At 46.4% G+C, this 16889-nt stretch overlaps 1 protein-coding gene across 1 annotated transcript in view; it reads left to right on the top strand.

Annotated features, from left to right (window-relative positions):
• Positions 1–16889, top strand: part of WNT7A (Wnt family member 7A) — a gene marked incomplete at its 3' end in the record, with an annotated part of 37610 nt that overhangs the window by 12234 nt on the left and 8487 nt on the right. Inside the window, exon 3 of the mRNA XM_080350632.1 lies at positions 488–755. Within this exon, the coding sequence (XP_080206758.1) occupies positions 488–755 (268 nt within the window). The remainder of the gene's footprint in view (positions 1–487; positions 756–16889) is intronic.

Below are 16889 nucleotides of genomic sequence, written 5' to 3'. Positions count from 1 at the left end.
ATAGTATCAGAACGAGATTTATAAGAGAGGTTGTTTTCCTGTAAAAATACACTTTAGTGAAGAATTAAATTTCTAAATAAAATCCCATTTCTCAGCCCACTTTTTAAGAAGTTGAACATGGTTGTTTTAGCAGCTTCACCTTCAATTGCACCCCTTCTTCTTTCTCTTTGAGCTAGGGCATTTCCCACCCTACCCTTTTGCTATAAAGAGTTTAGCCTGACTACTTTCAATACCATCTGAAAACATGTATATGAAGTTGCCTAAATAACACTTCATCTCCTACTCCTTCATGGAAAGCTATCATTTTAGAGAGCCAACATCCACAAAAATCAATAATTAGAAGAGCAGAGACCCGCTTATGCCTGCAGATTTACAGCACCTCTAATAATAGCCTCGACGTTTGCGCTGCAGGAACTTGCCTGTCTTTTCCTAACTAATGCCATCATATCGTATCACGTATTTATGGCCCCGTTTGAATTGCAGGTAGCCGGGAAGCGGCGTTCACGTACGCCATCATCGCGGCTGGCGTGGCACACGCGATCACGGCCGCCTGCACGCAGGGCAACCTGAGCGACTGCGGCTGCGACAAAGAGAAGCAGGGACAGTACCACAAAGAGGAAGGCTGGAAATGGGGAGGCTGCTCTGCCGACATCCGATACGGGATCGGCTTCGCCAAAGTCTTTGTGGATGCCCGGGAGATCAAGCAAAACGCACGGACGCTCATGAACCTGCACAACAACGAGGCCGGGCGGAAGGTAAGGACCGCGGCTCCCGTGCCAGGGGTTCCATCGCGCGCCGCGCGGGAGAGACACAGCCAGATGTAACGTAACCGCCTTTACAGGAGACAAGCAGGCACCTCTGCAAATTATACAAGCTTGTTGGGCCATCTGTCTGTCAAATATTTGTCTAAAAGTTACTCTTTACAGCTGTAAAAAGAAAAAAGCAAACATTTTGTCTGGGGAGTCAAATGGTACTTATGATAAAGAGCTTGCCTGCTACTGTGTGGGTGAATGGGATTCACGTCAGGTTCAGACATGAACTTCTCACTCATTTGAAAAGGGATCACTTTCACCCGGCTGTTTAAACCTTGCTCTTTGTGTGAGAACTACCTCTATGAGAAAAATACTTTAGCAAAAAGGCCACGGACTGACTCACTGTCACACCATGATGGGGCTTTGGTTCATCATTTTGCACAGCAGGACTGCGCAGCCTTGGGAGCCGAGAGCTGGGGAGGTTGGGGATTCAGCCGCTTCCAGCACACGCATCCTTGGGATCCCGGGCACCGGCCCCGGGTTTGCTGCCGTTTGCTGCGCTCGGGCAGTTTTCTGGTTGCCTGTGACCTGCCCCGTGCTCCTCCGAGCCCTGCGGAGCAGGCTGGGTGCTGCAGGGCGCTGGTTTACGCCGGGTGGGATGTGTGGTGCTCCCCGTGGAGCCGCACACGGGTACAGCCCAGCTCTGCTCTCCATCCGGCAGCGACCGTTCTGCTCACCGCATCCGACACAATTCATGTAAATCCTCTTGCTTTCCTAGCTCTCCGTTTTACCTCCTCCACTGTTTATGCATTAGTACTGATTTTAGCGTGATGTTAGTGTGACTGAGAAGCAAATGGGAGAAGGAAGTTAGGAACAGCAGTTAATTTGTGGATACTATTTTTGTTGTGGTAATTACCTGTAGGCTCTGAGACATCTCCACTTATGCTGGAGCCAAGCAGATGGCATTGGAGAAAAGCCATTTCCACTCCAAACTAAAGCCTAACTTTTATTTAATTCTACTGTAGCAGTTTTATAGGTCAGATTATTGTTTTTCCTCTGCCTAGTATCCCCAGCGCCCATGTCTGGCTCTCTGGTGCAAACACGGTACTTCAAAACACTAGCAAAATTAACAATGAATTCTGAGAATAACTCAAGGACTAACCATTAATATTTGCTAATCAAATCATCTGAGGTTCAGTATCTTTATTACTCGGCTTCTGCTGGCATGCAAGCGCATACTGAAAAGCCTGGTAAAACACCAAGGAAAGTCTGCTCTGCTACACAAACACAGGTCCATTGCAATAAAACATAGCAGAGGAGCTTCACCTTTGTGGGAAAGCTCCTTTTATTTGATAGGTGCTGGCAATAAAAGTTTCCCAAGAAAGGATACACCAGCCCATTGAGGACTGCAAACAGAGATGGAGCTGTCTTAGAAAGTTGTTTCACTTACAAAGGTTAAAGATATAGACAAAAAGAAAAAAGGAGTTGCATTTCTTGGATCTGTTCTCGCCCAGGTATGGGCCTTGGGTAGAGGAGGAGGATCGAGTGCTTGCGCTGGCCGAGAAGGCAGAGCGCTCAGCAGCCGCCCCTCGAGGACACGAGCTCCTCCGCGGGCACCATTTGCTGTCCTAAAAGACGATGCCTGGAAGATCCAGCTCTGCGCATTGTTCTCTGGGAGAGCAGCGGTGCGGCCTATCTCTGGCAATCTGCCATTTCTCCAGCAGGCTCAGGAACTGTTCTGATCTAGAGATATTTCTACGCTTCTTCCTGCATCCCTTACAGAGCAAAATTACCGATCTTTGTTCGAACAAATCTCTGTTTGAAATCTTCAGGGGAAAGAGTAACATGGCTGAGAAGAGGCATGTTTCTCCACCATCCTGTAGAGAATGAATAAATGATGTTTTTGCTAGAGAGATTCCTTTCAGGCTTTGCTCTTATGTGGAAGATCACAGTATTTAAAGACAATTGGCAGGGGGAGGCCATTACGGGTATTTGGCAAGCTAGGTCTCTCACAACCTAACCATTTCACAACAAAGACTGTCTTGTTTTGAGGTGGTACTCTGCCTTTTGGAGCAACATGGATCTTATCAGCCTCCACACATCTATTCTTGGTGGCTTTCCTCTGGGCTACAAATTCTTGTCTAGTTTTACTTGCCCATGGCTAGGTTTTTGATGGTATTTATGCACCTAGGAGACAGACTGGCACCTACTGGGCTTCCAAAAATAAACTAGATGTTCAATTCTTATTGATTTGTTGACTTCACCTGTAGGGACTGCTCCGCTGGTCAAAAGCCAGTCCTCTCCACTCCTCTGCTCTTGCCATGTGAAGCTGCACCATGTGTTGTGCTCACTCTCGTGAAAAGGTCCTTCTTTGGGATGACACCAGCTGCAGCTCCAGTAAATCACACGTATATTATTACCTAGTTGTCTTCTTAAGAATCACTAGTAAATTAATCTGTTCCATCTTGGCGAGCAAGGAATGGCACACTTTGCACTGCAGCACGCAGGCCTGCTCGGCTTACTGGGGAAACTGGGCCTAAGTAGCGCTGCATGGTATAAACCATCAAACAACCACCAGGAAAAGCCTGATTGACTTCTGGAGATCTCATTTCATAGAATCATAGAATCACAGAATCATTTTGGTTGGAAGAGACCATTGAGCCCAAATATAACCCACCCCTGGCACTGCCCCACGTCCCTGAGAACCTCATCTCAGGTCTGTTCAACCCCTCCGGGGATGGTGACCCCACCACTGCCCTGGGCAGCCCATTCCAGTGCTTCACAACCTTTTCTGTGAAGACTTAAAGACTCTCTACCTTCTCATAGCCTTGTTTTACCTAGGCAGGTGTCTCTCTGCTTTCTGCGGTGCCAACAACAGCCTCTCTGAACCTACTGAATACATGACTCTGGCAGAGCAACAGTACAACCATCTGTCAGCTCTTTCTAGAAGCAAATTAAAATTGACTGCGTCAGACGTGGAGGGTTTTAGAGGTCACAGGCGGAGAACATCCATGCTGCTATTCCCTTTCCTGAACAGCCTGGCTAGGGCAATGCTTGACAAATACTGGTGTGCACACCCCAGGTGCAGCGAGAAGCGCTCCCACCTGAGATCCGTGAGTGCAAAACATCTCCCTTTCCAGCTGCTCCCACACGGTGAATGATCACCAGCAATGCCCATGGCTCCTGAGGAATAAGCTGAGCACCCACTGTGTCTCTGCTGCTTGCGTGGAGCAAGTAACACTTTTCACACAATCACAGAACCCCAGGCTGGTTGGGTTGTAGGAGCTCTGTAGATCCCCAGCCCCCCCTGCTCACGCAGGGTCACCGAGCAGATCACACAGGTGGGTCCAGGGGGTCTGAATGTCTCAGAGAAGGAGACTCCACACCCGCTCTGGGCAGCCTGGGCCAGGCTCTGGCACCTCCCAGCAAACAAGTTTCTCCTCGTGTTCACATGGAGCCTCCTGTGTTTCAGTCTGTGCCCGTTGCCCCTCACCCTGGCGCTGGGCACCACTGAACAGTCTGGTCCATCCTCTGACACCCACCCTGAGATACTGATCCCATTGATCAGACCCCTCTCAGCTTCTCTTCTCCAGCTCAACAGCCCCAGCTCTCTCAGTGTCTCCTCATCACAAAGATGCTCCAGACCCCTCAGCATCACCTTCTTCACTGCTGAAGGGCAGGGCTCTCTCCGACTCTCTGTTTCTGTCTCTCACTTGGGCCGAAGCACCAGGACTCAGCCCTGGGGCTCACGGGCACAGCCTCAAAGCTCCCAGGCTACTTGGAGGGGAAGGGGCAGAGGTCAGAACAGGGGTCACGTACACCCCACAAAACCGGCCCCAGGCAGCCCCAGGAGCCTCACACCATTTGTCAAACCCACCGGAGAGCAGCTATTTCTGACCTCCAGAATCAGAGTTTAGGGTGTCTTTCCTCTTTGAACTAGTGTTTCCTGAAATGCTGATTCACTGCAGGAAGAAGCAAACAGGACAGGGAGAACAGGAGCAGAATTCATAATAGCTGGGTCAGAAAAGAGAGATAAAGCTTGAATTAATTTAAAGGCATAATCCTGATTTGCCCTGCAAACTTCTATGTGAGGGGTTATAATTGCAAGACTGAATTGTCTGTTAGCAAATTTGTCTTCTCAAGTGCAAAGTTAATTAAATTACTGTAAGTAACACAATAACATATGTCTGAGAGATATTTATGCTCCAGGAAATAGAAATATTATTCTCCAAGTTATGCTGCTAAAAAAAAAGACTGAAGTAGGTACTGAAAGGTTCTACATATTTTGGCTGTAAACTTCTAATTTTGACAGCACGGCAAGGTACATGACCAGCTTGCTCTCTCCTCTCTTTATCTCCATGACATTGAAATTCCATGGATGGCATCTTGCATCAGCGTTACATCATATTAAGTATAATGCAATATTATGAGTCATTGTTATAAATCATGGGCACTGGCTGCATTAGAAGGCTTTTGCAATTCAAGAGCACATCAAGGTGGATTTTTATGCAGGGCTTCTCTTTGGAGGCATACCTAGGCATACTAACTTTGCACTGTATCTTCATCCTCGGAACGAGCAGCATTTCAGGTTTCCCTGGCAGCCCTAAGGCTCACAGAAGCGCAGCACGTGCCTAACAGAGCTGCTGTGAGAAATCAGAGCGTGTTTCTGAAGTGGATCATACAATGATCATAAAAGACTAAAGTGTTTAGTATTTTACCCTTTAGGGAAGACTGTAATAATGTTGGAGTGAAACACCAGCATCTGGAAAGCAATGAGTTCAGGAGTTTTCCTAAGCTACTCCGTGTATTCCCTACACTTCTGACACACAGCCCTTCACTTGTTGGCATCTCTGACCTCCAAAGGAGATTGCTGCCATAAAACTTTCCTGAACTTCTTCCAGTTCTTGCAGAGCCTGCAGTACCACACCACTGCAGGAATTTAACTGTCCTCTAGAGAAGACAGCTATTTCTGCTTCATTCAGGATACCTTTTACTTTAAATAGCCTATTAGCCTGACTACAAGCAGCAGCACAGAACACAAGCTCTCGCAGACGAATCACTTGAAAGGTCGCAAGCATCTAGTGCATTGTTAGAAAAGAGACAAGACTAATCAAAGAGACTGCCGAACAATTTAACATTTATAATTTTTCTGAATATAGGCATAATATATTTGCATCTGGAATATTGTGTCCAGTTGTGGCCCCTCAGTTCCAGCAGGACAGGGAACTGCTGGAGAGAGTCCAGCGCAGCCACCAAGATGCTGCAGGGAGTGGAGCATCTCCCGTGTGAGGAAAGGCTGAGGGAGCTGGGGCTCTGGAGCTGGACAAGAGGACACTGAGGGGGGACTCATTCCTGGGGATCAATATGGAAAGGGTGAGTGTCAGGAGGATGGAGCCAGGCTCTTCTGGTGACAACCAGTGACAGGACAAGGGGCAATGGGTGCAAACTGGAACACAGGAGGTTCCACTTAAATGTGAGAAGAAACTTGTTGGGGGTGAGGGTGGCAGAGCCTGGCCCAGGCTGCCCAGGGGGGTTGTGGAGTCTCCTTCTGTGCAGACATTCCAACCCGCCTGGACACCTTCCTGTGTAACCTCATCTGGGTGTTCCTGCTCCATGGGGGGATTGCACTGGATGAGCTTTCCAGGGCCCTTCAACCCCTGACATTCTGGGATCCTGTGATAAAACACTGGAGATTTAACAGTTCTGCCTGAATAAGCCTGGAAGCACGTGGGAACACTGTGCTGTCCCTGTGTGCCCATGGCTCGGTTCAGTGGCCGTGGGGAGGAGGCAGTTCATGGGGGGGGATCCCAGGGACCCCAGCAGATCCTGGTAGGAGCTCTGTTTCCTGATGACTGGGGACACACGCTACTTTCAAGCCCACGCTCGCAGGGGACAGCCGGTGTGCCAGCGGGACACGGGGCCCATGGCGGAGCAGATTCCTCCCACGCACACCAGCTGTACCCTGTCCCTGAGCCAGCTCTGCCACAGCACAACTGCCCAACAGCAACCAAAACCATGGACCTGCGTTCAGCTGCCTCTCAGCTCCATCAGAAACAATGCTCCTAATGGCACACGCACACCAGAATAAAGCTCGCCTGTGTCTGGAGCTGCTGAAAATTACCATAGACTCCAGAGAGTCTGGGAGCCCAGCTCCGAGCAGAACGGGCTGGGTGAGCCTGCCCTGACGCTCCTGGCACCAGCAAGGCAGCGATATTAGTGCTCAGCAGCATGGCATGTTTCTGGAGTTCAGAACTTAACAGTGCCCCTGCAATTGCACTTAACATTTTCCAGTGGTTTTAGACAGAAATACTGCTGATTTTTTATTCAGAAACTTTTGTTTCTTAATGTTAGGGATGCTCCTAAAGACAAAGCTGAGGAATGATTATGCTCTTTACTGGCAGATATAAGTACTTGTGAAACAACCACAGCTGTGGTACATTCCTCATTTAGAGCAGCCTGAAGCTGGAAAGCATTTTTTCAGGAATAACTTTGCACTTCTAGTTACAAGTTCCTGTGAGGGACTCTGAAAAGCACACCCAGGAGTAGCTGTGATGCCCACTTGCTCAAGAGCTTGTTTGTTGACATCCAGTTCCTCTTAGCACTCCGTCACTTGGATCTCTATCATCAACAGATGTGTTGCATGTGTAAGAGCAACAAGGACAGTGCTCAGCCCAGTGCTGCCCCTGCCACACACAAGGGACTGAGCCCTTTCCAGGTGTCTGGTCTGGCTGATAAGAGACCAAGAAAAGGCCTCCTGTGTGACCATGTGTTCAGTTTTGAGCCCCTCACACCAAGAAAGGCCTTGAGGTGCTGGAGCGAGTGGAGAGAAGGGAACGGAGCTGGTGAGGGGCTGGAGCACAAGTGTGATGGAGCGGCTGAGGGACCTGGGGGGTTCAGCTGGAGAACAGGAGCTGAGGGGAGACCTTCTGATCTCTGAACTGCCTGAAAGGAGCTTGGAGCCAGGGGGGTCGGGCTCTGCTCCCCAGGAACAAGCGCCAGGAGCAGAGGAAACGGCCTCAAGTTGCGCCAGGGGAGGTTGTGGTTGGATCTGGGAACAATTTCTTCCCCAAAGGGCTGTGGGGCATTGGAACAGGCTGCCCAGGGCAGTGCTGGAGCCACCAGCCCTGGAGTGTTGGACAGATGGAGATGAGGTTCTCAGGGACGTGTTGGGTTAATGATTGAACTCCGTGATCTTTTCCAACTCCATGTGCTTTTCCAACCCAAACGATTCTGTGGTTGTAAGATGGGGAGCTCAGTCTGTGGGCAGGTAGGTGCCCCTTGTTGATAGTGGCAGTAGCAATTCTGACAGGCTTCACCCGCAGCAGTTTAGACCCCTGGCAGATGAGGTTGCAGACATGTGAATGTGGAGCCTGGCGGTGGAGAAGGGGGCAGAGCAGTGGCACAGCTGCCATGGAGAGAACCATCCCCAAGACACCGCACAGCCACCTCCAGCCAAAGCCACACACAGCACTGCCACTTGCAAAGCAACAGTAGTCTTAACAAATCAAAAGTGTGGCTGCACTGCTAAAATGCTAAGTAATGTCCAGAAAATCCGGTGTTAGGTGTACCAAATACGCCTGTGTAGAATCTCCTGGCAGCTGGCTTGCTTAATCAAGCTGTACAATATTTTGCTTAGATAAAACTGAGCAGATGGAGAAGGGTTAGAAGATTTATACATGTGGCTTGAGCCTCACTGTGACCAGATAGAACACGTAAAAAACACTCATGACATATCTCGCTGACATGGCTGTGAGACACAGGCAAAGAGGAGTGTCCACCCAGGGACCCGGGTCCAGTTATCGCCCGTTCCGCGAGGTGAAGCCCGTCCTGTCCGCCCCGCAGCTCCTGGGCTGCGGAGCCTCCTGGTCCCTGAGCGCTCCAGCCCAGGGCTGGCACCACAGCTCCGGTTCCATGCAATTGAAACAGGAGCCTTAGATGCAACGAAGTCTTTCCCGGCAACTTCATCATCACACATCTGCTGGGGGCAGCAGGGCTGCCACAAAGGCCGAGCACTGGATTTGGAGGAAGTCCAGTTCGCTCAATGGGCAAACTCCATTGAGGCTGGTGGGACTGCAGGACGCAGCTGAGCCCTCCCCCAAATCCCAGCCATGCTGAGTGTTTGCAGAGCACAACAAGGCTCCACCGAGTGATTTTCTAGGTGTGAAAAAAAATATACGTCCCGTGCACTCTTACAGTATTTTGTTTGTGTTTGGAAGGATCAAAGTTCTACTTTATGGCTTTCCTACTTTTTTTTTAGATAATAGTCTTAAAACAAGACCAAACTTGACAGACAAGCTCTGCATCTTCTCAACAGCCCAGAGGAAAGATAACGCAAACATTAATGTTAGTCTAAATTATGAGAGGGAATTGGACTGCACAAGAACTGTAATCCGCAAGAATGAATTTTCATTCCACTTGTCCTCCACTTCCAGCTAATCAGAAATTGTGATACATGGTCCTACTTGTAGTTTGGCTTTCAACTCCCTCCTATATCTTCTGTGGTTGAAAACTGAATTCCTGATTTACGCTGAAGATTAGGGGATGATAAATGCCATCACTTACCTGCAGTCGCAATTTTAGAGGATTCTGGCATGACGAGCAAAACATGCATTTCATGTGTCTGATTACTAGAGCTGACAATGTGTCGTGCTGCTGACAAACAGAGCTGAGACTGAGGGCCAGGGCCTGGTAATAAATAACAAAGACCTCAAATTCCAAATTTAATATCATGCACCTTTAGCAACCAAAATAATCAGATATTTGCTATAGTGATGAACTTGCTCAGCAAAGCCACTGGCTGGGTCTCACAGTTTTGGACATTTTCTAATTTAATTCAATTTTTCTCTTTGGACAGTTAGCAACAAGGGCACACACTTGTCATTCCGTGCTCGGAGGGGAACGTCACCTAGCCGAAAATAGCTGGTGTACCGATTGTTCGGTTCTCCCAGTGGACAGGACCCTTGGTAGAGGCTTCAGCATCTCTGCTGTTGCAGAATGAAACCCCTCATTTCTGAAAAACATTACTGATTTGAAACAAATGCAGCTAATGCAAAGCTTAATCACTCCAAAGCAAATACGTGCTATGTTTGGGTACTGTAAGGCTTATGCTGATCATGTAATAAATATTGTAAGAAAGAGAACACAGCCCTATTAGCATTAATTCTAACCCATGAGCACGGCTGCTTCCTTGTGGTATTTCTATTAACCTGTGCTTTTTGATGTTTTATCGAGAAGTTAAATCAGAATCCAAAATTTTTAATCTTCATACCTAAATTTAGGCTTAAGTTGTTGCAAAATGTTCAGAAATAGCTGATGAGCACAGTTCAGCTTCTCCTGTATCCCCCAGAGGACACTTGTCACACTTCAAATTTAGGTTTCCAAACCTAAGACTGATTTCCATGCGTAGAACCAGACACTTTCATCTCTGTGTTTTAGCAGTTTTAGCAAAACCCAGGAGAAGACGGGTATTGGCCAAGGTAGCAGGAAACTAATGAGTAGGTCAGGCTGTTCACTGAGAACATTTTTAATACACAAACAGGCCGTGCTTCTACTACACATGCAGTTTACACTGAATTACGCTGGAGATGTTGCACTGTGCAGTCTCACTCATTACACCAATGACGAGGTGCACCCGTTCCGTACGGAAATCTAGGGTTGTGCGGTTGAATCTCTGCTACCGTGTGTGTCAATGGGGACAGAAAGTGGGACCTTCTAGAGTCTGGGCTGAAAGTATCTCGCGGAACATTCCCGAGAGCCTTGCGATGATGAGTCAGTAACATGAGCTCAGTTACCTGGGCTAAGCAGAGACATTTGGAACTATATATAACAGAGATTTTGGTAAGGATGTAAGTTAAAGCAAGGTTTGGTTCAAATACTTTCTTAGACACTTGGTGGCAGAGAGCTGAAGTCATGGAGCCCTGAACACCCACCAAAAGCAATAATTGCTGTACAAATGGGATGGACTTTTGCTTTAATGGAAAGAATTTCCAGGTATTTTGAAGTAAACAATTAAAAAATCGATTATATAAAGAACAACCTTTTAGTCCAAGGACACAAACAAGGCCTGTTTTGGTACTGGAAGAATGCAGAATGGATCTATTAAAGGATAAGGGTTTCAGGTAATTGCAGAGGATGCTTGGCTCTGCCTGCCCAATTAGTGCCAAAAGGCACTAGTATTAATCTGCGTTAGAACTGGTTATTGAAATGACCCTGAGCCTTCTGGTACTTAAAAATGAGCTGCACCTAATGGACTACATTTGGTCCTCTGGGACAAACAGAAGGAAAGTGGACGGGGCTCTGAGCAACCTGAGCTGGTGAAGATGTCCCTGCTCATGGCAGGGGGGGCACTGGGGGAGCTGGGCAGGTCCTTCCAACCAAAACCATTCTCTGATTCTATGATTCTACACAGAATGTAGATCAGTTCCAAGCCAACATCTATTGCTAGTGCTCTAGAATCACAGAATCATTTCAGTTGGAAGAGATCTTTAAGATCATCGAGTCCAACCACAACCTAACTCTGGCACTAAACCACGTCCTAGCAACAGGTCCTCCTGGTAGCGTCAGCTGGTGGCCGACGCGAAGGAATCCGGCCTTGCCGTGAGCATCCCAGATCCAACATTAAATGTAACAACACCACACACAATTACGAGCACAACCATGTATTCTCTTACACGGCTATTCCCACATGAGATCTTAACTGAGTCATAACATATACTGTTATTTTTGGGTATATAAATCCCGCAGTCACAAAACAACTAACTACTGAGGTGACACAATAGCATGTAAATAAAGAAGTCCAATAAGGAGTCTAGAATATGTGTCCAAAAGGCCTGGGTTAGAACCTTGGCTAAAAAAGAAAGGCTCCAGGAAACATAAGCAATGAGAGAGGGGAGATGCTCTCCTGCAAGAGCATGTCTTACCGGTGACGGCCAACGCTTCGTGCACTGCCCGGGATCCAACAGCCCTCGCCTCCACACCCTCTCCTGGAGTATCTACAGATCTGTATCGTCCCTGTGGTCTTTTATGTCACAGAAGCTTCTTCAAAACATCTTACCCTTTGTCATAGTTGCTTGAAATTACTATAAAAAGGTGCAGCCACTACCAACGGGACAGCAGGAAGGCAGAAGGGAGGCAGACACCAAGTGAGGACTTAGGCTTTTTGTTCTCAGAAGTCTGCCTTAGTATAGCTGCAGCAAATGTAGGCTAAAAGGTGTAATCGAAATCTTAAAATAGTTGCCAGAAAATTATAGATTTAAATAACTACACTAAGGAATACCTTAACATTGAGATTTTATTGTAATTCTATTTAACACAGTTATATTTTATATAAGGTTCCCCTTAAAGAGAAATGTATAAAATTAATATCTGATTAATACACTAAACGCATGCTGCAGACATGCACCTATTTGATAGGTTTATGTACTGGTGAAACTGGTGCTTAGAGGCTATTACAGGCACCCCATGACCTTCTGAACTAAAGATCTAGAGCAAATGCTTGGCCCTTTCTTAAAAACATGGGTCTTGATATTAAGAGTCATTTATACACGGCTTATAAAGAGTCATTTAAAGAGTCATTTATATATAAAGAGTCATTTAAGAGTCTTATAAAGAGTCATTTATACACGGCTGGTATTGTAGGATGTTGCTACTTAACTCACCTATAAGTAGTAAACAGGTAGATCTATCAACAAAAAGGAACAGCTATGTGAGCTGACCGAGGGGAATTACGTGCATCACCGTGATGCACCTTAAAGGTGAATTTCTGTCAATATGTGATGGCTCACCTGTAAGGCAAAAGCTGCAACTATTGCTTAAAACACCTGTTAGAATGAAAAGGAGAAAATCCAATAAGCCAGGTAAGTGAGAGAGAGAAACCGAGAGAGGTTTGCTTAGACTGCACTAGGCATTATGCACAAAATTAGTAAATTCCACTTTCTTCTGTACAGGAGGAAATTTTCATTGACAGCAGGCCAGAAGATCCTTGTTAAAATTCTTGGCCTGGATACGGGCGTGCTGATCTTGGCAGCTGCTGGGCTGCAGAGATAGGCTCCGCTGCTCGGATCTTATCTCTCCTAAGCTATTTGAAAACATGGAAGTGTGGATCTATTGTCCCAACTGCAACTGGAGGGGGGAAAACTCTTCTGTGTAAAACTTAATTTGACAGTCATCTCTGTGGAATAAGGATTCTCACAAGAATATTACAATTAACACCAAAATCATGTTGCTTTATGCTAATGTGAATATTTTGCATTGTAAGCACAGAGCGTGTGGGAATATGATCACTAAACACAATGTGCTATTATTGTGATCAAGTGGCTGCCTTATGATGACTAAAATGCTGATTAGCTGGAGGAGTAATGGGAAATGTCTCTTAAAATGTCAAGAATATCTATCACTTTCTTGAGCAGCTGTTGCTTGACATGTCAACACGGGGATATCCCAGCCAGGGTACAACCACCATCCTTTCAATGGGCTGGAAGCCGCTGCCACAGGCCAGGTGGTGTTGTTTTTGCAAAACAGGATCATGGAATTGTGTTTGGCAGCAATAGTGTGACCGCAGGGAATGGCAGCGAGTCTGAGACAGCGCCGGTGCTCGTTCCTGCTGAACGGGCGATGGGGACAGGCTCTGAACAGCACTGAGTCTTAAAAGATGTCTGTGAATCAAACATGAATCACAGAATGACAGAATCAACTGGGTTGGAAAAGCCCTCAGAGATCATCCAGTCCAACCCTTGGTCCAACTCCAGTCCATTGACTAGATCATGGCACTAAGTGCCATGTCCAGTCTCAGTTTAAAAACCTCCAGGGCCGGTGAGTCCAGCACCTCCCTGGGCAGCCATTCCAATGCCTGACCACTCTCTCTGCAAAGAGTTGCTTTCTAATCTCCAGCCTCAATTTTCCCTGGCAGAGTTGAAGCCCATGGCCCCTTGTCCTATTGCTGATGCCTGGGAGAAGAGCCCAATCCCCACCTGGCTAGAACTGCCCTTCAGGTAGTTCTAGAGAGTGCTGAGCTCACCTCTAAGCCTCCTCTTCTCCAGACTAAACAAGCCCAGCTCCCTCAGCCTCTCCCCATAGGGCTTGTAAAGACCTTGTGAAGACACCTTGTCCTTCAGAAAAGGAGTTAATGAAGTTAAGCTAAGAAATATTGCGTTTTTATAAAGGCAGTACTGAAAAATTAATGTAGAAGTACTTTGGAACAACCTGAAAGTTTGGTAGAAAGGAAAAATATTCTTCGTTTACTAAAACTACTGGTCTGGAGAACTAAAATTATATAAGTTTTTCAGCATAAGAAACATGCCTTGCATAGTGCTATTTGCTGAGTACCTAAGGGTTAACTCTCATAGTTCGGTATGCAACTAAATGCACCTATTATTAACTGTGGGTGGCTATTGGTTAAAAATGTTTGGAAGCAATATGAAGTGATATTATTTTGCAACTAGTACTCCTGCCAGTACCTGGCTTTATTAGTTTAGCACAAGAGGTGTTTTCTGATAAGTTGTCTGGAACGAGCAAGACTGTTCTTTTGGTTTCCATCACTCTTTGGAAACTTTTCTCCCGACAGCTAAAGCATTTGTCAAAATGCTCTACCTGGTTGCTCCCGGTTCTTTCCACCCAAAGCCAGCAGCGTGTCATTCGAGTCCTTCCCCACCAGTGGGGAGAGCAACACGGAAGGTGAAGTGTAGTGGGAATGAGTCAAACCTGCCCCGTTCCCCGCTCTGTGTACATGAGCTGTGACGACGATGAATTCCAGTCGTGTCATTTCCTGGTTTCCCTCCTTTTTTTACGTGAAGAGTGACTCAGGCTCCATGACACGGCCCAATGACATCCCTGCCTCGATAACCCCCGAGGCTTTAACTCATTCTGTTCCCAACTGAGGAGCGCAAAGAAGTTTAGATCATCTCATCTGGGAGTACTTCCAATTTATTCAGAAATAGCAAGCTAAAGTATTAATAAGCACATCCTACATTTTAACGACAGCGTTGATGCACCAACATTTAGAAGCCCAGAGTACAGATGAAGATCCGCTGTCCCAAAATCAGAACTAAAACCAGACTCACTGGACGTAGGATGCCAGAAGAATTACATTGACTTTGAAAAGGTCAGGACTGGCAGACATCACTCAGTTCAGATTTCATTGACTTCGATACTCCGATCCATACATTGACTGCAGGACCGAGCTGCTACACCGAAGTAGGGATTAGTGACAATGGCATTTTTAACAATGGACATTTGTCATTTTTTTAACACACGGCAAAATACCTCATAGGTTTTTGAAGTATCAGTATTTTGGAGTGATTTTTAATTTGTGCCCAGAATGTAAGAAAGGTAGAGATGATTTAAGAAGAAATGTTACGTTGGTAACATGTCCAAATCCAGAAAAATTGCTGTCTCATTTTCTTTGTAAATTGTCTTGGTGTCAGTGAACACCACATTGCTTCTTCACCTTCAAAACTCCTTCATCATCATCTTTTATTCACTCCTGGCATGAACATACCATCCAGTATCTTTTTGGAGAGGAAGACACGTACGGTAGAAAACTTAGGTCATGATAGGAAGGTAAACTAGATAACATAACCAACAGCTCTGTAATTCTGTAACACCATTCCCCTTTCCAGCCTATTTCAGCTTCATTGTGCAAAGTGCCCAGGTAGGCCAGACAACAAGACTATTTATTCAGTATATCACAAGCTAAAATCCATCATACCCACAGTGTCAGTTCTGCTTGGACAGCAGCAAATAACAACCCTAGATAAATTTTCCCTTAATCTCACAATCCCACTTCAGTAAGAGGCTGGGAAATCACACTTTCACTTAAACAGAGTATAAAATAACATGTTGATGTCTTTAAGACAATTCAGCTATATTCCAACAATAGAAGGTGACAGCACATTAAGAGAAACCATTTTTTATGTGAACTATTTTTTCCAAGTTCCTTTTTCTGACTGATCTTTAAACTTCCTACATGATGACACTTACTTGGCGCTGTGTTGATCCAGTCTAATCTAGGTGATAATGAGTCTCCCCAGAGTTATTTTTTAAAAACAAGTAGTTTATCAAACACATGGACAGTTATGTTTTCAAATTATTTTGATTTTTTTCTGTTAAAATATCTGCCTGGCTTTTAAATAGAAAAATCCACAAAACCAAAATGCAAGTCAGACCAGTGTTGGGGACAGATGTACCAAAGAGCCACCACAGCAGGACTTCCCCAGTGAACTGTCAAGCAACGTTCACATACGGAGCTTTTGTCATAAGAACTCGGCAAAGAGAAAGTCCCAGCCCAGACAGACAGAAGGAACATGGTCCTTGCAGACCATTTACTGACACAAAATGTACCTGAGCATGAGTTTGGCAATTCACAGTTGAGAACAATTTTGTAACAGGAATTTCAGCCAACAGGAAGGAGGGTGAGTCAGACGGGTTTGTATTTGATATTGCACAGAAAACTTTGTCACCACCACGTCCCTTTGGAGTAGGTGAAACTCAACCTGAAGCTCATGGTTCCAGCTCGTGAATTAATGGTTTCGATTTCCATTCTGATGACCAGAGAGGGAGAGATGAGGGTGCAGGTACTTTCCCTCTGGGGAAAACAGGAATGTGTTCACGAGAGACGTAAGAGGGCGAGGAATCCCGCAGACTGTTATCAGATATGATGGGAAAGGGAGGGAGAAGAGAAGACCTGGCATGGGAGCTGCTCCGAGGAGGGACGGACGTGGCCGTCTGTGTTTCTGCCTCTCTCGCTCCTCTTGATCCTGCATCAGATTTCCCTGAGCTGTTAACATCAGGTGTTGCCACATCATGTCCGCTATCTCTGCAGGCAGCATCTCGATGAAGAGAACGAAAAACCTAAGAACCTTATTTGACTTTCTCAGGCCATTATTAGATTTGCAGAGCTGTCTGAGAAAAATCCTGAGGAATGAGCAAGCCAGATCCAGCCTCTGAGCCACGTCCCCGGAATCCACGTCCAGAGCTACTTCGGCAAACAGAGCGCGTTTCGGCAGAGTTTGTGCTGGAGCAGCTCGGTGGGACATCAGGTGTTCCCCTGGAAGGACCCGCCAGCAACAGAAAGCTGCAGTTTTACACCACCTCCCTTTACTTCACACAGCAGCTCCTATGACAAAAGCCAAGCGCCATCAT

The sequence above is a fragment of the Nesoenas mayeri genome (genome assembly GCF_963082525.1).
Source record: "Nesoenas mayeri genome assembly, chromosome: 10".
Taxonomy (NCBI): Eukaryota; Metazoa; Chordata; class Aves; order Columbiformes; family Columbidae; genus Nesoenas; species Nesoenas mayeri.
This window is presented reverse-complemented; position numbering and strand designations above follow the sequence as displayed.